The sequence below is a fragment of the Drosophila biarmipes genome, chromosome 3R (assembly GCF_025231255.1).
Source record: "Drosophila biarmipes strain raj3 chromosome 3R, RU_DBia_V1.1, whole genome shotgun sequence".
In the NCBI taxonomy this organism is placed as follows: Eukaryota; Metazoa; Arthropoda; class Insecta; order Diptera; family Drosophilidae; genus Drosophila; species Drosophila biarmipes.
The window spans coordinates 27,508,764-27,534,055 of record NC_066616.1 but is presented as its reverse complement, the minus strand read 5'-3'; the positions used below and the strand labels follow the sequence as shown (position 1 = coordinate 27,534,055).

At 45.8% G+C, this 25,292-nt stretch overlaps 5 protein-coding genes across 7 annotated transcripts in view; 3 read left to right on the top strand and 2 right to left on the bottom strand.

Annotated features, from left to right (window-relative positions):
• Nucleotides 1-15,669, top strand: part of LOC108024647 (ETS-like protein pointed) — a 59,604-nt gene extending 43,935 nt beyond the window's left edge. For 2 of the 3 annotated variants that reach the window (XM_017094699.3, XM_017094701.3), the window contains 3 exons: nucleotides 13,234-14,192; nucleotides 14,257-14,414; nucleotides 14,480-15,669. In XM_017094699.3, the coding sequence (XP_016950188.1) occupies nucleotides 13,234-14,192; nucleotides 14,257-14,414; nucleotides 14,480-14,543 (1,181 nt within the window). In that variant the 3' untranslated portion in view covers nucleotides 14,544-15,669. Of the gene's footprint in view, nucleotides 1-9,543; nucleotides 11,604-13,233; nucleotides 14,193-14,256; nucleotides 14,415-14,479 lie in introns of those variants that run through there. The other variant, XM_017094700.3, reaches the window with a different exon arrangement.
• A 33-nt stretch (nucleotides 15,670-15,702) lies between these two features.
• Nucleotides 15,703-17,934, top strand: LOC108024411 (glutamate dehydrogenase, mitochondrial). Its single transcript, XM_017094327.3, has 4 exons — nucleotides 15,703-16,216; nucleotides 16,468-17,060; nucleotides 17,118-17,525; nucleotides 17,587-17,934. Exons 1-4 carry the CDS (start codon nucleotides 15,835-15,837, stop codon nucleotides 17,809-17,811), a joined length of 1,608 nt encoding a protein of 535 aa, XP_016949816.1. The 5' UTR covers nucleotides 15,703-15,834; the 3' UTR covers nucleotides 17,812-17,934.
• A 135-nt stretch (nucleotides 17,935-18,069) lies between these two features.
• On the top strand, nucleotides 18,070-20,070 carry LOC108024718 (outer dynein arm-docking complex subunit 1). The gene has a single exon (XM_017094809.3). The coding sequence runs from the start codon at nucleotides 18,224-18,226 to the stop codon at nucleotides 19,874-19,876; it is 1,653 nt and encodes a 550-aa protein (XP_016950298.1). The 5' UTR covers nucleotides 18,070-18,223; the 3' UTR covers nucleotides 19,877-20,070.
• A 156-nt stretch (nucleotides 20,071-20,226) lies between these two features.
• LOC108024719 (hatching enzyme 1.2) lies at nucleotides 20,227-21,926 on the bottom strand. The gene is made up of 2 exons (XM_017094810.3): nucleotides 20,614-21,926; nucleotides 20,227-20,550 (listed from the first exon to the last, which is right to left on the bottom strand). Exons 1-2 carry the CDS (start codon nucleotides 21,436-21,438, stop codon nucleotides 20,308-20,310), a joined length of 1,068 nt encoding a protein of 355 aa, XP_016950299.1. The 5' UTR covers nucleotides 21,439-21,926; the 3' UTR covers nucleotides 20,227-20,307.
• A 147-nt stretch (nucleotides 21,927-22,073) lies between these two features.
• On the bottom strand, nucleotides 22,074-24,992 carry LOC108024716 (cell division cycle protein 16 homolog). The gene is made up of 6 exons (XM_017094808.3): nucleotides 24,806-24,992; nucleotides 24,233-24,743; nucleotides 23,897-24,179; nucleotides 23,580-23,837; nucleotides 22,868-23,516; nucleotides 22,074-22,806 (listed from the first exon to the last, which is right to left on the bottom strand). The coding sequence occupies exons 1-6, from the start codon at nucleotides 24,899-24,901 to the stop codon at nucleotides 22,447-22,449; spliced, it is 2,157 nt and encodes a 718-aa protein (XP_016950297.1). The 5' UTR covers nucleotides 24,902-24,992; the 3' UTR covers nucleotides 22,074-22,446.
• Between the last annotated feature and the right edge of the window lie 300 nt (nucleotides 24,993-25,292).

Here is a 25,292-nt window from a genome sequence, read left to right as displayed (position 1 = left end):
ACCGGATGTGAGGCTGCGTTTTTTCTATCTGCCTGCCTTGTCGCTCCTTCGTCTGTCTCGCTCTCGCTTAATTATATTATTAAAGCAAATTTCAACGCTAAAATTAATAACTCTGATGAAATTATGTCTCAGTCTGGCCTTTTTTCTCCTCTGCTCTCTCGCTGTGTCTACTTGGTTCTTAGCTTCTGGCTTTTTAGCTTCGAGAGGACATTTCGGTTGCCGCAATTTCCGTTGCATTTGCTCGAAAATATCCGCCTAACCTTTGACCTCAGCCTTCTATCCATCCATCCATCCATCCATCCATTCATCGATTTCTTAGTCTTAGACCCCAACGCGATTAATCGGCTGTCAGCGCCTTGGCAATTTCCTTGCATATTTCCGTTTTGAGGCGTTTTTCCATCATTTTCTTTTTCTCCCCAGCATTGCAGTTCGTGTTTATTTACTTTGGCTCGCGGTGAAAAGGGGGGTCATTTTGCCATTTTCATTAACAATTTCGGTTTTTGATTTTGCGGCCGCGTGTGCGCTAATTGAGTTGTGTTGAAAATTTGTTTTCTCTTCGCGAATTGTTGGGGGAATCACGCGCGATTGATGGGAAATTTTAGGTGGCAAGACATTGCAAGAAGATTTTTAAAGAAAAAATTGCCAAAAGTGGTAGAATCAATTTCAGTTTAATTCGTCAAATATTTCTTCTTTAAAAACGTGTTTAATGGTCACTCTTGCAACCACTTCTAAGCACTTCCGGTTAGATCTCTCTCCACTTGAGAAAAAACCTCAAAACAACACGAAATTATGATGCTTAAATCAACAAACAAATACTTCAAACCAAGATAAATCCAAGGCAGGGAAGTAGTTCCCTTAAAGCCACCCTCCCTGGAGTAAGGCATAGCTCTACTGACCCAAAACCTTGGGAACTGACAGGGAGGACAACCAAAACATTGGATAACACCACTTGTCTCCCCGCAGACAAATAATAAAATTATAGAGAAATGCAATTGGGACACGGAAAATGCAACAAATCGGTAAGGGAAAGATAGTATAGGGGTGCGTACACGGAGACAAAAATTATGTTATAAATAAATTCCAACATTTGTTCGATTTAAAGAACTTTAATGAATGAAAACCATCAGAAAACCTTTCCATAAATAAAAGAAAATGTTTGAATCAGAATTGGGAAAGGGATAAACCATTTATATCAATTAGTATAAAATGAGTCTCAAGAATTCGCGTTTTTTGCCATATTGCAGTAGAACAATTTTTGTATTTTTGTAGCCTTATAAATATTATTTTCTGTGTAGCAAAGAGAACTCTCGCTTCGAGAGGGTTGTTGAGGGTGAGTGAAATTCCTTCAGAGTGCAGCAGCAAGTGCAGGCACCTTGTGATTCGGTTGATAGGGGGTGCTAGTGGTGGTGCTGGTGGTGCGATGTCTATCAGTGGATGCAACCACCATGCCCAGGTCCTGTGAACGTGTCCTTCTGCTGGCTGGTTGGCTGGCTAGTCGCTTGGTTCGTGGGCCATAATTTGTCCAACTCAAACACCTGAGTTTCCGAAGTCGCAATCGTGGGAAAATTCTCATTTCCCCATGCCCCTTTCCCTTTTGGGCCGGCAGCGCTAATGCAATTTGGCCGGGCTCGCAGCGAACTCGTAAATTCTGTGCAAAACTTGAACATTTCTCAGTCTCCGTTAATGTTTCTCTTTGGGCCGCAGCTATTTGCTGTATTTTCTGTATTTTTTCCGTATTTTTCTGATCTCTATCGGTTTGAGACCTGCCTGCCCTGCTTAGTGGCTCTGGCCCCCATCCCCCATCTCTTGCCCTCCCTTTATTCATTTTCATTTAATTTTCACATCGTTATAGCCATTGTTGTTGTGTCATTTATTTGCCTACATTTGACTGTTCTCTTTTTTTTCGTTATTTTGTTTCGTTTCTTTTTTTCTCCACCAACTTGTGGTTATTTTCTGTTTTTTACTGGTATCTCCCGCTCTCTTTGTTTTAAATGCGTCAAAGTGTAAATAAATTTGAATTTTTCAGCTTGCTTTAGCTTTAATTTTCGAAACCCCTCTAGATACTATATGTACACTCCACTCTCTTCCCCACTGCCTCGTGCAATTTTAAAAGTGTCGAGCCGCATTTGTTTTTTCTTGATTTTTTCGTCGAGCTGTCGGCCTTTCGGCGTTTGATCTGTGCGCTTGCGCAGCTGATTTGTTTATATTTTTTGTGTCCACGTTGTTTTCTTATTGTTTCATTCGCTGCTATTTGCCAGCGCCCTTGTTGTAGTTGTTTACCTGAGAGGTTTTACTCTATTTGCTCGGTCCCTAGTAAGTATCTGTATCTGTATCTGTAGGTAATGCCCCAAAGTTGTCCACTCCATGTCCGTAGATAAGAGATGCAAGTGGGAGGGCAGAGCGGCGTGCAAGGTGTTTTTCGACTTGTTTGGATGGCTAGAAAATGGCAATTAAAGGGGGCAACACATTTTATTGCTGGGGGAAAGTATGGCATACATTGAACTTAAACAATTGTAATACATTTTTAAAAAGTTCAATGGTTTTTCCCTTATTGAAAGAAATAAGAACTTTAAAAAATGACATACGCTATATTCATTATTATATACTCTGACATTATTCATCTTTTTTTTTTAAATAATTTCCGGAAATTGTAATTTGTTATTATTTTAAAATACTCTTAAAAAATGTTAAGGATTTGAAAATGCTATTATTCATCATTTTATTTGCGTATTTTCTGAGTTTGCATGTTTTTTAAGACATTTTAAAGAGACTAGATACTATTACCTATGATGAATGAAAGTTATTAACGTGTTATGAAGCCTGCGTGTTTTCTGCAGTAATTTAAAAATCCTAAAGTTAATAACAACACAATTTCCACCTCTTATCGTAACGATCGCCTGAATGTTTCATAATTTGTCTGCCGTTTAAAAGTTATGGGCCATAAAGCAATGAGCATGGCCACCACCCCCGCTCATTTCTCCCACGCTCCACCCTCCGCACTTCGAGTTCGTGTCCTTTAACGAGACATTACGGCGCAATGAGCCGGAACTTCACTCCTGCATTTGTTGGGTAATTTATCAAAAAAAAAAAGTAAAAACTATAAAAAAGTTAGTTGGCCGGCGTGGGAAAGCGTCAACTACCGAGTTGGCCAATAGTTGAACGGCAATTAAAAACTCATTGCATACAAGGTGTGCAATTAAAGGGCTGCCAGGATACCACCGGGCCCACTCCCACTCCGAACAAATAAAGGACCAAAAGAAGTGTATCCCAGGGATTGGCAAAATGTTTTATTGGCTTGCATTCATCTCGCTTTGTCTCGTTTCGGTTTCGGTTTCAAGTGAAAAATGATAAATGAGCAACAAGCAGCACAAGGTCGCCCACAAAGGACTGCCCGCAGGACATTTCGATGAATCAAAGCAAGGGGAATGCGAAAAGAACAACAAGCAAATGAGTAGACAACATCCGGTAATTTACTTCCTTTAGTTCCGAGCCGATGCACCTTGAGGCCGAGGCTCTTTTTCCTTTTCTTCCACTCGGTTCAATGCCTCGGCCGGGTAGAGATTTCAGATTTTATGAATGAAAACTGCAAGAACAATGCGGCGATGCGAGGCACAAGTAAATTAGGCAAGCCCAAAGTGGCCCTGCAGGTAGATATCCCTGTAGCACATATTCCTTTCTCCTCGGGCCTCGAGACCGAGATCCATAGATCCCCGGCTCCGCATGTCGGGCCTTCTAATATCCCTGTATCGCTTGACTGCAACTTGTTCTCGGCGAGTAAACACAGGGAAAGGAGTGGGGGAGAGAGTCGGGGACAAGGAACAAGGAAGAAGGAAAAAGGAAGGAGGAAGGAGCACAGAGGCAGGATCAGGCCAGGGGAGCAGCAGTAGGAACACTGGCTGCCTGCAGTTTCTCACACTCACGGCGGCTGTGTGGGCGAAGCCTGCATCTGTATCTGTGTGTGAGTATCTCACAATCTGACCGGGAAAGATACGCACTGCGAGAAGAATGTGAATTTAGGTTAAAGGAAATGCACTTATAAAGTGTGAAATCTGTATAAGAAATCAGAAAAAAGTTTTATTTAGCTTTAAGTAAATTTTTAAAATTAAAAAAAATGTATCTTAAATTTATCTTTGAAATATGTAATGATAATTTTATAAATTTATTTTACTACATTGATAATTTCTACAATGTAAAAATAGGATTTTAAATCCTTGATACAATTGTTGATAATACTTAAAATTTATATATAAGAAAAGTGGTTTTAAACTATTAAAGATTGTTCTAAAGGAGGATTTAAAATTATTTTTTAAAAGTTTTAGATGTCTTTAATGGGTCCTTTTTCTTAACTGGCCTTATCTGACCATATTTAAGGGCCATAGGTTAATAATTTATACTAATTTTTTCTTCAGTATCTCGAACTCGAAAAAAGCGCAACGCAGTCAGCGGTGCACAACAGTTGTCCCTGGCTACAGCAGCAACACATGTTGTCGCTGTCCGAAATTCTGTCGACGCACGCAGTTTTTTACTTTCCATATACACCCATACAATATGAGGTATACGAGTGCTTCTCCCTCGCCGCTGCTGCGGCTGTTGTTGCTTTTGTTGCCATGGCGATGGTCGGACAGGTGCAGAATTCTCTGACATTTAGTCAGCCGCTTGAGTTGCAACTGCCCCACCCCCGCGGCTCTGCCGAAGGTTCAGGCTATTCTCATTCCCATTCCCATTTCCATTCAGGTTCAGGTTCAGGTTCATTCGTTTGTGCTTTGCGGTACTCTAGCTGTTGTTGTCGTACCGCTGGACGTTGCTGTTGCCGCCGTTGTTGTTGCCGAAGGTGACCGCATGCCACATTTCGGGTGCGTTGTTGCCGCGCAGTGGGAACGGCCATAAATGAGCCATTTAGCGAGTCACTCTCTGTCTTCTGGCCAACTGTTTCCCCGGCTGCACATCTGACAATCCCTTAGCCTTAGGTGGGACAGAGGGTCCTGACTGGCAGGAGTTCTGATTGAAGATCACTCGATGGCCAACATGATCGTTTCCGGTTTAACGGAAAGTGTTGCTATTGATCGTAGATCTAATTACTGGAGGGATTCCTTTAATGATCCTGTTGCGATGAGGAATTAGGACACCCAGAGTAACAAGCAATATTTCCAAACATTGAGGTCGCAAGAGGTGCTATGTATCACCTTTTGAAAAGATTCGAAACACACATAAAGTAAAGTTTCCGATTCAAAGAACCCCCAGATTGATGACCCAAATAGCCAGCAGTATCATTTCCGGTTTTTAAGAACATATTGTTAATGACCTTATATGAAGATTGAAGGGATGTCGGGGATGTTAGGTCACATCCCATCATTCATATAATTTTGATGCTAACTATCTACTAGAAATATATTAATATGATTTTGAATAGTTAAGCTTTGAATCATATAAACAGGTTTCTCTCTTGGAAAGTAACTTTGATTTAACCCATATAAGACAAACCCAAGGTCTGTAATTTTCAATTAAAGCCTAAGCGAAGATTATCCTTCTGAAAACACGATCAGTTAAGAGGGAAATATCAGTTGGCGACATCTTTCCCAGCATGATCAGCTAATTTGCGCTGCCGAATCTTAGAACCTGACCCACAATCTCGATCCACCTGTCTCACAGCTCCGATTTCCTCGACCATTTCCCAGGCAGCACATCGCCAGCATCAGTTAGTGTCTCATTTTCGCACAAAAGTCACCGAGCTTCTCGGTTTTCAGACGGCCTTTGATCGATCCCTGATCTATGATCGAGATCTCAGATCTGCAGATCAATGACATCCGCGGCAGCTAGCATTTGGCGTCCAGCAACTGCAGGATCATATCCTCCTTCAGCAATCGCAGTCCAAATCAAGATCGAGAGCACTTGGCAGCGTTTTGCTTAATCAAGATCGATAAGTACATATATCCCATGTGCATGTGGAGTGGAGATCGTATGCCTCAGCTGCACATGCGTTGCCATGTTGCTATCAAAGTATCTGGTTTCATTTCCGCTCTCCTCAGATCTTCGGGATCTTCGGGAGCTGTGAAACGCATGCGGATCGGATGGTATACTCGTACGTAGGATAGGATCGTAGATCGTAAGAATCCAGCGTTATTATGATTATTGTTGTTTGTATTTAGTGTGTGTTGTTTACGGCTCCCAACAATCAGAGGTAGCTGCCGCTGGATCTGTTTATTTTGTTGTCAAAATGCAGGTATTCCTTCCCAGCCTGAAATTGCGGTGGAAGTGTGGGGCACTGTGCGGGGGGATTGGTTTACATAGAAAATTGATATTATTCTTGGCCCCTGCACGGAAGCACCAGCCGCGGAACAGGTGGGCCAGCCAGCTAGGTGGGTTGGATGGTTGGGATTCTTCTGCCATTACATACTGGGGAGCTGTAATTATGATAGTATGCGTGTCGAAACATCAGCAGCGGCAGCAGCAACTACCACTACTGGCTTGTGTTTACGATTTCCTTCCGTTTTGCAGCCTAACAGTTTATTTATTTATGTGGCTGCCTGTCTTCTAACAGGTTCTCTCTCTGTCTCCGTCGTTTTTTAATTGATATGCCTCACGCGCAATGCATTGACATCCGATTTACATTAGCGGGATGGGGCCGGAAGTGCTTGCAGCGAGATACTACAAAAGACAGAGCTCGGCGCTGAGAAGCCCAGGCACTGGGAGTGCAATTTGCACACACGTGCACTGGGTAACCGAGACGCGATCCTGGCCAGAGGATCCTCCCTCCTCCTCCTCCTCCGAGAGCCTAGCCCAAATCATTTGATATCAATTGAATGGCTGCTGATCTCGAGTGTCAGCCGACAGCTGTTGAGGCGGAATCCCTGGCTCCTTGGCAGTCTTTGTTCTTCCCGTAGGCGCTTCCTGCAACTCCTCCTCCCCGGGATCCTTGTTGCATTAAGCGTGTAATCCTTTTGTGAGCGCAGAACGAGTTTTAATTGAAATTCAACTGAAAATATGCTTATTCCATTTTGCTCCTTTTTTTTGGCACACACCATCTTATTATTTGGTACACAGCGAGAAAGGGGTTTATGAAATGCAATTGAAGGTAGCGAAAATATGAAAGAAGAGTATATATGATAGATTATTATAAAGGGTTTTAAGTTTATAAAGTATTTATTTCGGTACTATGATATAGATTTATTCTTATAAAAATGATTTACTATCCCCAAAGTGGTTTATTAAATCCCGAAAATATTATAAAATATTTATAAAAGATTACGAATTAGTATTCAAAGAGTAGTTTGTTGGTTTTGTGATAGAATCGCAGTCTTATAAGTACCTTCAGCCATCCCTGGTTACTCTGATTTTTCTCTGCGTGTGCCTCTGCCCAAGACAATGATAATTATTATGTTAACCCTTGGCTGCGAACGTGTGCGTTTTCGGCAAGTAGGATCTACATTTCTACTCCCCTGAAGAGGAGTTCGGAGACTCGGCCTGTTTTGTTTGCTTTATCCCTTTTTGGTGGAAGTGTCGCCGGTTTTATGAGATTGTGATTGGTTTTCTGCTTTGGTGGTGGCTTTTCAGCGGGCTATACAGGGGTGGAGGAGGAGGCCGAGGGCAGGAGGAGCCGGGGTTCGATGGTTACGCTCCTCTTCAGAATGTGCGCACGTGCTTCGACCGGAAATGGTCGTAAGCGAGGCGCATCATCTATCTCGCTCGCGGCAGCCCCGCTCTCCCTTTCTCCCATTTGGGCAGCTCTGCTTCTTTCACTGGGTTTTTTGTATTTCCGCTTGCTTTTTTTCCTCCACTCTCTATTGTTCTCCAGCACTTTGCGCAGCAAATCAAAGAGGAGAAAAAACAAGAAGCTAACGACTAAAAAAATTGTTTTCAAAATTTATTTTACATTATAAATATGCTGGTGCTGCGTGAATTCTTAAGTGGCCAAAAAAGCGAGCCATCCTTTTGTGGCCATAACCAAACATGGTCAACAGCTGTTTGCTTTTGGGGCTTCCTTTTTCGTATTTATTATGTATGCCGTTAAATTGGCCAGTTTGTTACACGAACTAATAAGCGCAGCGCATAACTTTTGTGCTTTATCAGCCGGAGGTGCATTGGGGCTTTTTTCCAGGAAAGCGATCGAGTCACTTGAGGCCATTGCAATGGCTATCAGTGGGCCAAGAATCAACAAGCGATTCCCCCGCCGATAAGAGCAGCTGCCCCCAAAAGGCTGATAAGCGAAAAATCACCTATGGCTTCTATGTGCGCCCGTTCGATATCTTTACCCACTCAGCCGTGGATGTATCTCTGGCACTGGGAACGTGTCATTCTGGGATTCACGTTTCGTGGCCCGCTTTTAGCCCGAAAATCCAAAGCAAATTGTCATTGGCTGGCGGACGGTGGAAAAAATGCCCCAAAACACGTTTGCTGGCCACCATTTTTTCCACCTTTTTCTTTCATTAGCCAAAACAAAAATTATTTATATAATACATATGTGTATCTGAGAAGTGGGGCCAAGTCGAAGACACGTACGCCTTCGGTTTGGAATAGTTAACTAATTTTTAATTTCTTGCTGCTCTGTTTTTTTTGTTTTCTCTGCTTTTTTTTGGCATGATCTCATCCAGCGAGTGTGTTTGTGAGAGGCGGCAGCCAATCCCACTTTGGCTCATTATGCGAGTATCTGTGAGATACATTTGCTGTGCCGAGCTTGCTGATGATGTGCTGCCCACTCGATCATCATGGTAATGATCGCCAAGAGCCCCAGCCAACTGACCAGTGGGCCGAGATACTTTTGTATCTTTTTATGCCGCTCGTCTTTGCTCGCTGTCTTTTGATTTGCTGAGGGCCATTTTGACGGCTCTTGTGAGTTGGCGTTGTTAATGATCCCAAAAGCCAATTTCGACCAGAAACTGTACTGCTGCTGAAAGATAACAAAAAAAGAATTTAATGATGATTAATTCGTGAAAAACCCTAAGTCAAGGGATAAAACTTGAATTCCAAAGCTTCAAGAGGTCCACAAAAAATAGTTATCTAAATGTTATGCTTTAGAAAAAATACATTTCGAGAGGATAAGAATTTAATATAAAATATATTTACATTAAAAACAAAAATCAAGTGATTTCTTCAGAAATGTATTCCTATATTTTATCGCCACAAGTGGTGGCACATTTGAATTGATAATATTTTCAGTTTTCTCCTTAAAATTATGAGTAATTTAAATGAGAGTGCACAATCTTGTTGTACGAAAAAAATAGCTCATAGAAAAACCATTGAAACTAGATAGATAATTTATAAACATTTTTCTGAAATTTAAGCAAGTAATAAGATTACTAGGGAAAAAATTCAGTGATGTAATAGTTCCATTTACTATGTGTTATTTTTCTATTTTTTTTGCAACCAAAGTTCTCTGATAAAGTTCATATTTTCTTTATAAGGAAGTATTTAAAATGTCAGAGCATACTAAAATTTAAGATATAGATATAAGTGATGAAGATACATTGACTGTAGCATAGAAATTCTCTACTAATTCCAATGTAAGGGAGGTTCTGAAAAAGTGTTCAGATATGAATCACTGAGCAAATATTCAAGCCTTTCATATAGTTTGAAGTGAAATACATTTCCTATTGAAAAGTTATACGATTCCTGTAAAAACTCCGGCACCAAGGGCTCCAAATCAACAAGTAGAGCTGCGAAAAGCCGCCGAACTCTTTGAACGACGAACGGCGAGGGGCATTTAATTTTAGTCGCTGCGGCTGTATTTTTTAGTCGCTGCCACTAACTAAGAGAGCAGTCAGTCGATGGATGGCCGATTGAGCGAGAGCGTGTGAGAAACACCCTGTGAAAGTATTCTCGACTCGATTATTACTATTTGCCATTGGCACATTCGTATCTGTATCTCGGAATGCGAGGCGGCGAAGTCGTATCTGCGGCCGAAGCGTACCCGAGCCGCTCGCTCCCACACAGGCGGCCCGAGTGCGAGCGGGACGGCTGGCGGGGCGGAAAGAGACGGCGAGCGACGAGCGCTGGGAACGAGCAGCCAACAACCCGAGTGCAACTTCAGAGCAACTTCAGTTCTTGAACGGATGTCGAAGGTGGCAGAGCTGACGTCGCTGGCTCTCTCTCGCGTGCACCACTACAGCCTGCTCCAGTGGACCTTACATGATCTTAAATCGCTCATACGCCGCGTTTTCTTTCTTCATCGCCCCTCTGTGCGCAGGATAGGGCTGTGTGCGCCTTCAACGATAAAATAAATGCGAACTTACACTCGCTGATTGTCGCGCGGAATGAAAACAATGTACATATTGCTGCGATATGCGCATTAATTTATCGCCCCTGCCCGAGCGACGATCGTGAAGTGCTCACAATTATTTGCCATTAATTCGCAAAAGTGCTAAGAATTCGCGACGGTGTGTGAACTGCGAATGCCGCAAAATCCAAAAGATACATACATGTATCTCAACAAGTGCGAACATTGTACGAGTATATATTTGAATGAAAAATCCCGCAAGCTAATCGGGGATTTTACGGAAACATAACGCCCTCATAGCAAACCAAACCAAAAACTTGTCAATTGTCCAGTGGGCCATCCAATTGATTAAGAACCGACCCGCATGCGAGGGCCCAAAAATCATAAACCACACAATACAACTCTCACAACTGACAGTGCAAAAATTAAAATAAATCCCCCCCCAAAACAGAAAAAAACAGGGGAGAGGGAAAACCAAAGTGAAGTGAAATCAATTTTAATACAACTGCAAGTACCACCAGCATAAAGGGGACACGAAGCGTCGTTTCTATCAATTGAGAGCTGATCCCGCAGATTTGCCTAGTTAATAGAGTCAATGACGTGCACTTTGACCAGCGAGGTGGAGTTTCCGTTCTTGAGCACCGATCACTTTGAAGCGAAGAAATGCCGCCCTCTGCGTTTTTAGTGAATGCCAGCATAATCAGTGCCGCCAACGCCTTGGACAGCGATAAGGAGCAGCAGCTCCAGGAGCATCTGCAGCAGCAGCAGCAGCAGCAGCATCAGCATCAGCATCACTTTACCAGCAGCAGCAGCAGCAACAACAATTGCCACACGGCGCCCAACTACAACATGGTCCTGCAGAGCTATGAGAACTATCCCAGCTATCACCTGGCCCAGCATCATCATCACGCCCACCACCACCACAGCCATCATCCGCACCACCAGTTGGCCCAGCAGCCGGGGCTGCATCATCATGCGATGCAGCAGCACCAGCAGCAGGGGCAGCACCTGCACCAGCAGCAGCAGCAGCATCTCACCCACCAGCAGCAACACCAGCAGCAGCAGCAGCAGCAGCATCAGCAGTCCTACGGCTCCGCCCAGCTGCCCCACCATCGTTTGTCCGGCGGTAGCACGGGCAGCACCACCACCACCTCCTCCGGCTCCAGTTCGAGTGGCTCCTCGTCGAGCGGCTCCTCCACGCAGGGATTCGCCTCCGGGGCAGGCAGCGGCAGCGGCAGCAGCGGCCCCAGCACCACCGCCAACAATCTGGTGGGGGCCCTGAGCAGCTCCACGGCGGCGTCACTGGGTCTGGGGTACTTCAATGACATGGCGCCCTTTGTGGGCGATGGCAACGCCTACTACACGGACTCGGATGTCAACTTCTTCAGCTCAGGTAGGGTGGCAGGTCAGCAAATATTTACCGACATCAAAAACGGTGCTTTTAATTACGATTGCTGGGGTGTGAAAAGGCAGCAAACCAGAAGAAGATGCGGTGCGATGCGGTGGCATAATTAAATTCGTAATTTGTTTTTAAGTGTTTGACACGCAACAAGTCGGGGTGGCAAACGGGGATGGGGCTACACGCAGAGAAAAATATAAATAAATAAATAAGAGGTTATAGAAAAAGTTATGATTTTTTATTTTAGTATAATATACTTATAGATACTTCTCTACTTCCAGTTTAATACAATACATATACGTATTAGTTAAGGATATCTTTGAAATAAGTTAATCATAACTCGAGGCAACAGGAAAGATTGACTTTTAATTTTCCACTTTAATATACAACTAAGCTCCAGAACTGGTTGGGAATTATAGCGGTTAATCTCGGTATTACACATCTCCGCTTCAAGATACATTTGAAATGTATCTAATTAAAGACATTTTAGTACGCAATACCACCTTTCTCTCGGTGTAACAGATTGACCTGGTGATAAGTGGCTTGTTGAGCGTTAGAAGATGCCTCCAAAATGTATCTGCCAGATGCGGATACTCTCGCGCTCTCTGGAGGCGGCACCTAAAGAGGCGCTGCCAACTCTTTGGCCAGCCAACGGGGAGCTGTATCTGTATCTTTGTATCTGCGAGCGAATGGGAATCGAAACGAAGCGCTGGGAAAGCTTTTTATTTCTTCGCTGTGTGCGAGAGGGACGGCCAGAGGTCGGCGCATGTGTGTGTCGGCATGGGCCAACAGGTTTTCGTATCCCACAGATACAACACCCGACGAGTGTACATCGAAATGTGTTAAATTTCGCTGTATTCGCAATTAATGTAGCGTGCACACACCATTAGATCGGGGTTGCTGTGCCTGTGTGCGTGCGTATCTGTGTCGCGGCGGGTTCGTGTATGTGTGTGCGCTGTGATTTTGATTGGTTTTCGAAGTCTTTAGCTCGATTGAGAGACGCCCCATTTCTGTGAACATTATTTAATTGAAATTGGGAACCATTTCTCTAATCAATGGGTTTTAGCGTGTGAAAAAAATCTATCTAGGTTTTTAATTTACTGGCTTTCTAAGGCTTTATACGCTTTCGATTTTTACTAAGAAGGTTTTAAGTTTGTATTTCTGGGAAAAAAATCATTTTTTATCAAGCAATACATCAAGCAAAGTGGCTAGAAAAATGCAATGTGGTATTTTTATCAGCTTCTTTTGTAATGTTGGAATTAAAAGATTAAATATTTTCTTAAAATTGCGTAAGAAAAACATATGCTTCATTTATAAGTTCTTGGAATTTTCATGAATGAATTTATATAGTTTTAAAATATGACGCATTTTGAAATAATTTAAAAATTCAACTGAAAATATCAATGAAATACTATAAACTTTAAATTATTTATTAATCTTAAGTGTAGGAGCGTTCTTTGAATAATCAATGTGATTGTTCTCATTGAATTGCTTGGATTTCCTAAATTGTTATGTCATATTTTAAGTGGACTAACGACCACAAACTATCAGATACGAACCCATATCCCATAACGACTCTAACCCATATCGATTCTAATCCAATTACCATCTTTATCGCTTGCAGGCTACAACACCAGCAACGCACACGAGCGCAGCAACAACAGCCCGCCCCCGCAGCAGCAGCAATCGCAGCAGCCGACTGTCAATGGCAGCAGCAACGCCAGCAGCAACAACAACAGCAGCAACTCCATGCTGCCGCCCGCTGTCCAGCAAAACAACAATAGCAACAACAACGGCGAGAGCAACAACACCAGCAGCAGCAGCAACACGAACAGCAGCAGCAACAACAACAATGCGGGCAGCAATAACAACAATAATAACAATAACAACATCAACTATATGGCTACCATGGCGGCGATCTACCACCAGCTGAAAGAGGAGCCAGGCACCCAGAGCAGCAGCATTGGCTACGGCGGCAGCAACAGCCAAAACGATCCCACGGATCTCAGTAGTTATGGCATGCCCGCCCATCTGGCCGCCTACAGCAGTGGCAGTGGCAGTGGGCCAACGGGAGGCGGTAGTTCCGGGGGCGATGAAACCGACTACCACAGCACGATCTCGGCACAGGATCACCAGAGTCAGCAATCGAGTGCGGGCAACGGTAGTGGCGGAGGAGGCGGCGGGGCAAGTGGAGGTGGTTCTGGGACAGGCAATGGCTACATGGACAGCAGCTCCGAGTTCTATGCCACGTACGGGGGAAGGAATCGATTCCATGATGGCTATCCGCCGGAGTTTACGCCCTACGATGCCCAATCCTTCCAGTCGATGGGCGCCCAGCCCTCGGCCATGGATCAGTGGGGCGCCCATGCCCACCAGCATCCGGCGGCCTACATGAGCACCCTGGGTCTGGACAAGGGCCTCCTGGGCGGCTATACGACGCAGGGCGGCGTGCCGTGCTTCACAGGATCGGGGCCCATTCAGCTGTGGCAGTTCCTGCTCGAGCTGCTGCTGGACAAGACGTGCCAGAGCTTCATCTCCTGGACAGGAGATGGCTGGGAGTTCAAGCTCACCGATCCCGATGAGGTGGGTTTCTTATATAAGATAACTATTTTTGAATCTGTAACTTACTTTTGTGTATCTTTATTAGGTTGCTCGTCGGTGGGGCATCCGCAAGAACAAGCCCAAGATGAACTATGAGAAGCTGAGTCGAGGACTGCGTTACTACTACGACAAGAACATCATCCACAAGACGGCTGGCAAACGATATGTCTACCGCTTTGTCTGTGATCTCCAGAATCTAGTTGGGTAGGTTTTTGAAAATTATAAGCCAATTGAAAACATATTAATCAACATTTTGTCTGCATAAACAGGCACACCCCCGAGGAGCTGGTGGCCAAGTACGATCTTAAGATTGAGAAGAAAGATGTGGACTAGCAGCTGAGCAGCGGAGAAGCTGCCTGAATCGGGAGTTCAGTTCCAGGAGACCTGCTCCCAGCCACGGATTGTACTCAACCAACCGCAAAATACTTTCGAGCGTTATTGTTTACCAAGCGTGATGTTAGCTTTTAAGCAGCAGTCCCCCGATCTGCGATCTTGCTACGAGATTAAAGTGTTGGCCCACCCCAAAGTCCCAATCCCCCCACCCGAAACAACCCATGAAAACCGATTTGCTTGTAATTATCGTGTATAAATTAGACTTTTGAATTAATTTGAAATTAATTTAAAATACTTCAGAGTTAGTCGTAAGCCGATCTAAAGCAGGAGAACCAGTTGATGAAGTTGGAGCGAATTAAATTTGAGAATTCTGTGTGCAATGCGTTGATGTTTCTTCGTTCTCGCATAGTCTGTTGTGTCGCGGATCGAACGTTGATAGAGGCCATATAAAGCATGTGTCCCCCCAAAAAGTGATATTAGAGCGCAACATTTTGTTATACTTACATAATCATTTTACCCGCACGGGGCACCAGAAACCAGAAACATTTCAGAATCATGCATGTATATAGCGTTGGAGATGAGTGTATGAGTGTACGGCATACCACATAAGTAGGTCTCTAGTATTTATGTATAACCTGTAACCTGTAATCTGTAATCTGTAATCTGTGCTACTGGTACAACTAAGTTTTCCACTCCCAAGCCTCCCCATTATCCTGTACACCCCGTACTCTACTTCTGTGCGCTTCCGTGCGATCCCAAAAGTTTTAAACGTAAAACGGCACAATAGTTGATCATCATCCGATGCAACCGATGAACTTTTGTTAGCGTCTACTTTATGTATACTTATAGGCTACCCCATAGCTGTTAGGCCCTCCCTAGTGCGTTAGTCGACCGTTCAAGAAGTGTTTATTACCTTGTGTATAGCTATTAACTACTTAAGACTAGCTCGTAGACGCTTAGCCACGTATTACACGCATAAACATAACGTTATATTGATACATAGATACACATACATTTGTAGAGCAATTCTAAAATATTGTATTTATACAAGCGTACATCGTAATATTAAAGCTACCATTAACATTGCTAATGATAAAAACAATAAAAGAAAACCGATATGAAAATACATCAAACACGACTCTGTCTTAGTTCTCTCTGGTTGATATTTCAAAGTGGTCTTTGTCCTCTTTGTGTCTTCCTATATATATATTTTTTTCTTGAATATTTCTGTGAGATTGCCAAATTCTCCTTAACATCCTTTTGTGCCGTGATAACCTGCTGCTGCTCCAGGATGTTTCGCAGTGTGACATCCGTCCTTGGCAAAATGCGGCGCCTTAGGCCTAAGTCAATGTCGGTTCGCTTGGAGCACCAAATGCCCGAGAACCTCAAAAAGGTCGAGACGGACAAGGACCCCGAGTTCTCGGCCATGGTGATGTACTACTACCACAAGGCCGCCCAGACCATGGAGCCGGCTCTGGTCAAGGAGATGGAGAAGTACCCGCATATGAAGCCCGAGGAGCGTCAGGCCCGTGTGTCTGCTATCCTCAACCTGGTCGGCAGTGTCTCCACCTCGGTGGAGGTCAACTTTCCCATTGTGCGCAAGAATGGCACCTACGAGATCATAAGCGGCTATCGCTCGCATCATGTTCGCCATCGCCTGCCTCTAAAAGGGGGTGAGTATACCTTCGTTCCATAAATCTTAGAACGCGAATTCTTCAGAATTAAACGTTTTCGTAGAACGCGAATTCTTCAGGATTGAGTGCTTTATGCTTTTATCATCTGCCTTTTAGACTCTCTAAATTGGAAGACTGTGAAATCTTATTTATAAAAACAAAATTCTAAATAGATATACATTATAATATTTTATTTTTTGTTGAATATGGTTAAATTATTTTCAAGCTAAGCTAGTTCCTCTTTTTTGTAGGAATCCGGTACGGTCTAGATGTGGACTCTCACGAGGTGAAGGCCCTGGCCGCCATAATGACATTCAAGTGCGCGTGCGTAAATCTCCCGTACGGTGGATCCAAGGGCGGAGTCTGCATCGACCCCAAGCAGTATACTGTGGATGAGCTGCAGACCATCACCCGTCGGTACACGATGGAGCTGCTGAAGCGAAATATGATAGGCCCCGGCATTGATGTCCCGGCACCGGATGTGAACACTGGTCCGCGTGAGATGGCCTGGATTGTGGATCAGTACCAGAAGACCTTTGGCTACAAGGACATCAATTCCTCTGCCATAGTCACTGGGAAGCCAGTTCACATTGGTGGCATCAACGGGCGTCACTCGGCCACGGGCAGGGGCGTTTGGAAGTCGGGCGATCTTTTCCTGCAGGACCAGGAATGGATGGATCTGCTCAAGTGGAAGACGGGCTGGAAGGACAAGACGGTCATTGTGCAGGGCTTCGGGAATGTGGGATCCTTTGCGTCAAAGTTCGTCCATGAGGCGGGCGCCAAGGTCATCGGGATCAAGGAAATGGATGTATCCCTTTACAATAAGGATGGCATTGATATCAATGTGAGTTCTAAAGCAATCTATCATGGGTGTAATCCTTTGATAGTGTGTGACCCATAGGACCTTTTTGAGTACAAGGAGGAGAAGAAGACCATTAAGGGCTACCCCAAGGCGGAGGAGTCGAAGGAGGAGCTGCTGACGGCCGAGACCGACATCCTGATGCCCTGCGCCACCCAGAAGGTGATAACCAGCGACAACGCCAATGATGTCAAGGCCAAGTTGATCCTGGAGGGCGCCAATGGACCCACCACTCCCTCCGGAGAGAAGATCCTGTTAGACAAGGGAGCACTCATCGTACCCGATCTGTATTGCAATGCGGGCGGGGTGACTGTATCCTACTTTGAGTACCTGAAGAACATTAACCATGTGTCCTACGGAAAGATGAACTCCAAAACCACCTCGGAACTAATTATTGAGCTGATGAACTCTATAAACGAGTCCCTGCACCAGTGCCCCGATGCTCCATACGTAAGTCTACGCTTAAATATACCACTAAGCAGTTTTATTTATTATTACCTTTTTATGCCAGCCTGAGATTAAACCCAATAAGAAGTTGAAGAAGATCCGAGAGTGCACCACGGAGGCGGACATCGTGGACTCTGCCCTCCAGACTGTGATGGAGGCTGCTGCCCTTGGCATCAAGCAGATGGCCCACAAGTTTGAGTTATGCAACGATCTTCGCCGTGCCGCCTACGTCTGGTCCTCCTTCAAAATTTTCCAGGCCATGGAAAGCTCCGGGATTTCTCAGCAGTGATGCTGCGTGTCGTATTTGAGAAACCGCTATTTAAGATATACATCTATATACATATTTTGCTTTAGAATGCTGAAATTATTGTTTATAATACTTTATTAAGTTAAATAAATATTACAAAAAATATTAATAAGTTATACAACAAATGAGAAACAGAAATAGAAGATGGTAAAGGAATTATATATAGTAAAAAAATTTAGCTGGGCTTAGGAATAATATAGTTTTTGGATCACCCTATTGCTCTCAATGCCTTGGAATAAAAGTCATATCATAGTTAAAGTTAAGATTGTATAAACATTGGGAAAATCCTCGAACACTCTACTAACACAAAAACCCGAAATACGAATATCTTGCTTGTTTTGTGTTACAAATAGTGGCCTTAACTTTTGATTTACAAATTGATTTAACATTCGCCATGGAGGAAATCAAGAAGTTCGACAAGGTGGCCTTCCTGGAGAGCTACCTGCTGAAGCACAAGGAGCTGGGCAAGCGCCAGAGGGAGTACAAGAAGATCCTGTCCAGCAAGCTGAAGACGCGCAAGGAGACGATCATCGAGGCCAGCTATGAGACGGCCATCGATCAGCTGGAGGAGGAGAAGAACGACCTAAGGGCCCAGATCTGGGTGGCCAGTGGAACGACCCACAAGAAGCAGAACAACCGCTGGCTGGAGCTGATCCGATGCCATGTGGAGTGCCAGGAGAACCTCTCGCAGGACATTAACTCCCTGAAGACGTCCATTTTCAACATGGAGAAGGAGATCAGTCGCATGGCCAAGCAAATATACAACCTCAATCGCTTGACCATTCCGGATCAGCAGCATCAGGCGTATGTGATGAAGGCCAGGAAGAGGATGACCATTCTGGAGAACTCCCTGGAGGTGGGGGTGCGGCACGAGTGTGGTTTCACGGCAGCCAATGCCGATCTGCGAGAGCAACTCATCCGCATCCTGAATCACAGGACTTTCTTCAACGATTCCTACACCAAAATGGTGCAGAAACTCAACAGCGAGAAGAAGTATCTCATAGATCTCATCGAGTATGCCCTGAATACGTTCGATGGCTGCATCGAGGTGTACGAGAAGATAGACATGCTGGCCAAAAGGGAGGCTAAGGAGCGGGATCTGCGGCGTGTGGAGATGCAGGGCATCATGCGGAAGGTGGCCGCCGATGGGGATAACTCAGCATTCCTCAACTGCAAGTCCAAGGCCCGGGAACTGGCCGATCTGCAGCCCAAGGAGTACAAGCGAAGGGACGAATTCCGGCGGGTGCACAACAAGAAGATCAATCTCTATAACTCGGTGCTGCAGAAGATCCTGCAGTACACCGACTCCAATAACATGGACGAGGTGATTGACAAGTTCCAGCAGCAGGAGAGTCTCTACTACTCGTTCTTCAACTATGCCAACGAGATGAGCTACCACATCACGATGCTAAACAACTCGGTGAATCGCCTTTTCGAGGACATAGTTACCCTCAAAAAGGACAACTCCAACACGCTGCAGGACCAGCTGGATCAGATCGCCAGTCTGGAGAACAAGGTGCGCACCAAGCAGGAATCCAACATGGAGCTGCACAAGGCGCGGGAGAGCAACGATGCGCGGCTGGAGAATCTGCTGCAGGGCATGGAGACCGTCTGCGAGATGTGCTCCATTGATGCCAGTCCGCTGGCCAAGCTGCTGGGCGACCACACTCATGTGAACCTGGTCAATGTCAATCGATTCCTTAAGATCCTCGAAACCAGGGTGCAGGAGCTGACCGCCAGCGTTTACGTGATGGAGCGCCAGGAGGAGGGCCGCTTCGACTATGTGGTCAAGCAGATCGAGAAGATCTGCGAACTGCCCACCGATCTCAACGACATTGTGCTCACCCAGCAGTGTCCCGAGTGCGCCGAGGGCGAGGCCTTCAACATGGACGAGGGCGGCGACGGGGTGCTCGTCCACACGGTCACCGAGGCCAAGAAGAAGCTCTACGAGAAGGTCACCCAGCCGGAGATGCAGTACCGCCTGCACAGCATCAGCCAGTGCCGGCTGCCGCGCTCCCGCCTCCTGGCCGCCAAGCGCAATATGTAGGCTACCAGTTCGTCCGTTTGAGGTGTTCTACAGGTGTTCCAGGGTTCACGTCCTCTATTATTTCGGTTTTCACTTGTGCAACATTTCCTCCCTTGAGATCTACCTTTGGAATCTTCTGATGATCTAGCATTTTCGGTTACTATTATGATAAATTAAGAAGTTACTCGGGAGTAAATAAAAATTTTAAAAGCACATTTCATATAAGATATTTTTTTAATAAATGGTAAACCTGTTTCTGGTAGGTTCTTCTTAACCCAATAGTAAATCTTAAGAACCATATTTTCAATTCATTCTAAACTTTATTAATTAAACACACTAATTATTAACTAAAAATTCAAATATTGGTGCTAGATGGTTGGTGTGTGGGATGCGTTAAATATTTTCGAGCGTGGTGATCATACGAGCTAGTAGATTCTGTGGCCAAGTGGTTCCTAAGAGCTGGTCTCCTTCTTCTCATCGCCCAAGCCCAAACCGCTGATCAGACCGCCCAGGAAGCTGTCCACAATGGGATTGCCGCTGCCAGCAGCGGCGCCAGGAGCAGCTCCAGGAGCAGGCGCAACAGGAGAAACTGGAACGGAATTGGCAGTTCCACAATCGTACATGCGGTTCAGCTTCATGATATCAGAGTCGGAGAAGCCATTCCTCTGGCCCATCTTTTCGGCTCCGCCAGCTTGCTGCAAGGAAAATAGGGAATTTTATTTACATACATCCCAAATCCCTGGTAACCTTGCACTCACCATGGCCAGGATGGTGGGCTGTCCGTTGATGGAGAAGGCGTTCTTGGAGTAGTGCATCACGCTGCCATAGTCGTAGGGCACTCCAAAGGCCTCGGTGCGGGCGGCCTTCTCGAAATTGTTCCTCGCCGAGGACTGGACATTATTATACTGGATGGCCACATAGCCATCGCGCTCCATGCGGTTCTGTTCGTGGAGGAATCCAAGGGCATGCATCAGCTCGTGCATGGCAGTACCAGGGCGACTAAGGCAGCCGGGGGATTGCAGATTCACGTCCTGCTTGCCACCCACGCGACCCACGGACGACCAGCATCCCGAGTTGTCGCCGCGAATGGAGATGTAGTCTCGCTCCGAGCTGCGCCTCACAAACCGAATGCAAGTCCTGCGATGGTACTCCGCAATGGCATGCTCAATGGTGGCCATGTCCGTGGCACTGAAGCTACCGCGGATCTCGTAGGGCACCACACCATTGGGCCAGCGGGAGGACTGCGTGGGCAGGCCGTTCTTCATGATCAGTTCCGATTGGGGCACCAGCATATCGCCCTCCAGGTAGCTGCCCAGCTCCTCGGGATTCATGGCATCCGCATCGGCACTGAAGTTGCCCACTCGATCGCCCGTCTGCTCCTCATCCGGCTTGCCAAAGAGCGCTGTGCCCAGCGGGGTAAGATCGATTATGTCCTTGCCGAGAGTGGGTGGGGCCTCCTCGATGCCATTGCCAGGCAGCTCGATGACCTCCGTGTCATCCACATCATCGTAGGACACAAAAGGATGAGCCTGGCAGACCGTTAGAGTCAAAGCTAGGACTAGAAATATCTTTTGGTGGCTCATTGTTGATCGTAGATTTGCTTTGGGGTGGAGTTATTGGGTGATTGCTTCGCCTCTTGGCTGAATGGCTGGATGTGAACTGTGCTGTGTTCTGGCCCGGTCGGGATTTATATATTCTCCAGCATAATCTCGCCGCCGACGCTTTATCAAACTTCGCCGGTGGCGGTGGCTTTCATATGCATAAACATGTTTTCCACGCGGAAACCTTCGGCGGCGCTGCAATCGTCATCGCTGGCTTCTCTTGGATTGTCACACGCTTTATGGCCGGGCAAATATTTGGCCAGCGCTCTCGTTAAGCGGTTATTCATGGGTCTGTGTCTGCCGCTCTGCTATTGCCATAAAGTGTATCAGTAGTTTGTTTGCATATCCAAAGTTTAACGACACTTTATACGTAATTTTTTGCCCCCAAAGGGATAACCGATAAGCACTATCGCGGCGACCTCTTCGCTTTATGGATTTATACCGCCTGCTGGGTGAAGATATTCCGGAATAATTTGTCGGCTAATTGGAGTGGAAAGACTTGACTTGCGGAACACTTAAACAAACTCAAAAACACGCGAAAACAATTCAAAGCGAATGGCATTGAAAAAGCTCGGATTTTGGACTACGTGCCCATTAGAGGAAGCAAAAAATATTAGTTAATATTGAGTTACAACTTTAGTTCCTTGCGTACACTAAGCTAGCTTTAATTACAATGTTGTATATAAGTTACAGAATGATTGAGAGAACTTGGCCAGGACCACTCTTGCCTCTTGGCCCGCACAATTATGATTCAAATGAGACTTTGCGCATTCTTAAATACTAAATGTTATTCACATGGCGGCGACTTCAAATGATGGTGGGAAAAACAGAGCTGAGAAATCCCAAGACTCCGCTCATTAGACAGAACAGAAAGCATAAACATCTGTGTTTGCTCTGGCCACGAATTAAGTTCAAGTGCATGGCACCTGTTTGCCCGGCTAACAATCGGGGCTAACGTCAGCGATTGATGTAAGTTATGATGAATTTCTTCTAGGTATCGAAGCTCATATCAACCACCATGTTGGACTCGGAGTTGGTGAACTCCTCCTCCTCCTCGAACTTGAGCTTCATCCCATTAAACTTGTCCGAGTTCAGCACGCGGCGACTATTGGCCGTGATGTTCTTGGCCACATCCCGCAGGGCGGCGCTGCAGATCTCATCAATGGTGGCCGAGTCGTCCATCAGGTCCTCGATGCAGCTCTTGAGAATGGTGGAAGTCACAATACAGTCTCTGTTGAGCGCCAAGCTCTTGTGGAAGGCTTCGATGGCGGGGTCTAGGTTACCCAGCAGAGCGTGTATAAAACCAATGGAAGTGTAAGTAGTTGGGGTCTGGGGCCTTAGGAGAAGGGCCTAAAAGTCAAAAGTTAAAAATCAATGGTAACATATTTGCAGAAACAAGAAAAAGACTTACATATTGGAAGTTGTACAGAGCTTCCTCGTACTTGTGCACCTTGCGCAGCGAGTGGCCAAGGTTGATAAACAGCGGCTCCCAGCGGGCCGAGATCTCTTCGTTGTTGGTCTTCGCCCGCTGTTTCACAATATCTACGGTGCACTGGAAGATTGTGGCGGCGCCATCGAAGAACTCATACTCGTACTTGATCACGCCCAGCTCATGGAGCACATATACATCCAGCGGGGCTATGTTCATAGCCTGCAGGAAAAACTTCTCGGCGAGCTCCAAGTTCTTTGTCAGGCCACACTCCACGCCGATATAGAGCAGAGGCAGATGACAGCCCCGCATCAGTTGAGTTGCCTTAAAGTAGGCGGCCATCGCCTGCTCGTGCTCGTTCTCATTGGCGAAACTGTGGCCATAGGCCAGCCAAGCGGGGCCATAGAGCCGATCCAGGGCCGTGGCCTTGGAGAGATATCGCCGGGCGGGATCGCTCTTGCCAATCATGTCGTAGTAACAGCCCACGGCGTACCAGGAGATGGCCTTGTCGGGATAGCGGTCCACCAGCTTGTGGGCCACGTAGAACAGCCTGTTGAAGTCGCCGTTCTCCACCAGGCAGGCAATCTGAATGGTCAAAGCGTTGTTATGGAAGGGATCCACCTTAAGTAGTCTTTGGGGTCAAGAAAATGAGTTTCAGATGCAGAACAAACTCAAAATAGCTGCAAATACTTACTCATTGAGTATTTTCATGCACTGCTTGTAGTCGCAGTCGTAGAAACACTTCTCCGCCTCGGCGGCCATTATATCCGTGCTGCGCTGGACTCGATCCAGGCAATCTCCGAGAGGAATAAAGGTGTCTGCGTCGTGATCCCGCGAACGCCTTCTACTGGAGGAGTCGAACATAGAACGATGAGAGCTATCAATGAGGGAAGAGGCCTTCGACAGACTTGTTTGCAGAGAGAACGTGGGCGCCTTGAGATCCTCCAGGACTCTAAAAAGGTAAGAAACAATAAGTTTATGGGAAAAATTTAACAAAATCAATAAACTCACTTCTGGGCGGGCGACATGAACTGACTGGGCGTAAGCGGCACCTTGAGAGCGCTGACCTTGGGCATCTGGCTGTCCGAGGAGCCGGTCTGCTGCACTCGGGCAGTAAATTCCTTGATGAACTTCAGTATATCAGGATTGACAATGGGAGATATCTCCTCGGCATTGCGGGCGGATATTAACTCGTAGTATTTCTTCAGCCGAGATTCGTAAAGCTTTAATATAAACTTGGCATCCGTTTCGCTGGACTGCTGCGCCAGTGGCAAGTGGTGCATTAGCTCGAATTCTGCAATGGAGCAGGGTTATTATAAGCGTTTAATGAAGGTTTCCTCTTCTTACCTTCCCAGGCCATAAGCATCTCGTGCTGAACCAGCGCCTCCAAGGCCTCAAAGCAGTAGATGGATTTGTGTAGGGCCTGCACATAGAAGTCCATGGCCATGCCGCGATTGTCCAGCGCCTCGTACACCTTGCCCTTCATCAGGTAAATGGAGGAGAGCAGCTCGTTGCGGTGGTTCTCCTCGCCGCCAAAGACACTGTTGCTCTCCAGGTAGCAGCCACTGCCGGCATCCACGGGCTGGTTGATCAGCGACGTGGTCATGACCTCCACCTCCACGTTCTGGATGGCGTTGGCTGCCTCCGTGTACTCCTTGGCAGCGTAGAGGCTCTCCAGGAGCAGGTTGAAGCACGGCAGCGAGTTCTTCTCCAGCTTGTGGTGCTGGATGGTGTGGGCGGCGCGATGGTACTCCCCCAGCAGGTACATGCACTGGGCCTGGTAGTAGATGTCCCTGGGCTCCTGGCCACTCAGCACGGCCACCTTCTCCGCCCAGAAAAGGGCAGTGGAGTAGCGACGCTGGAAAAGCAATGGGATTTTTACTTGACTCCGCTTGCCGGCTTTTTGGTTTCGCTTCTTACCATGTCTATGAACTGTTTCACCAGCTGCCGGTACACGGCGAGGTCGATGTGGTCATTGGTGGTGTCCGTGCTGGTGTTTTCCGTGTCCCCAGGCATTTTAAATCAGCTTAATTGTATTTTTCAATGGGAATTGTTAAAAGTTTACGCCGCTGGGATTTAACTTCAGTGAGTGAGTCTGGCAACGCCGCGCAAACAGCTGTTGTTGCTATTCACTCCGAACAGTTGTTTAACTCACCGAGAGAAATTCCATTCGCTTCAATACTAAGAAAATAATAATATATTAAAAATATTATTAAACACTTTATTTATTTTAATATATAGCTTGTGATTCCTACTAAAAATGATTCGCTTAAATGCAGGAAGTTGGTTAACTTCTTTACAAGTAACGTTTTTAAAATGATTAAGCAAAATCCTTTACTCAATTTACAAATAACAAGAGTGATTTTATCGAAAGTAAAAATGAAAAATTATTAAAAAATTGCTATTA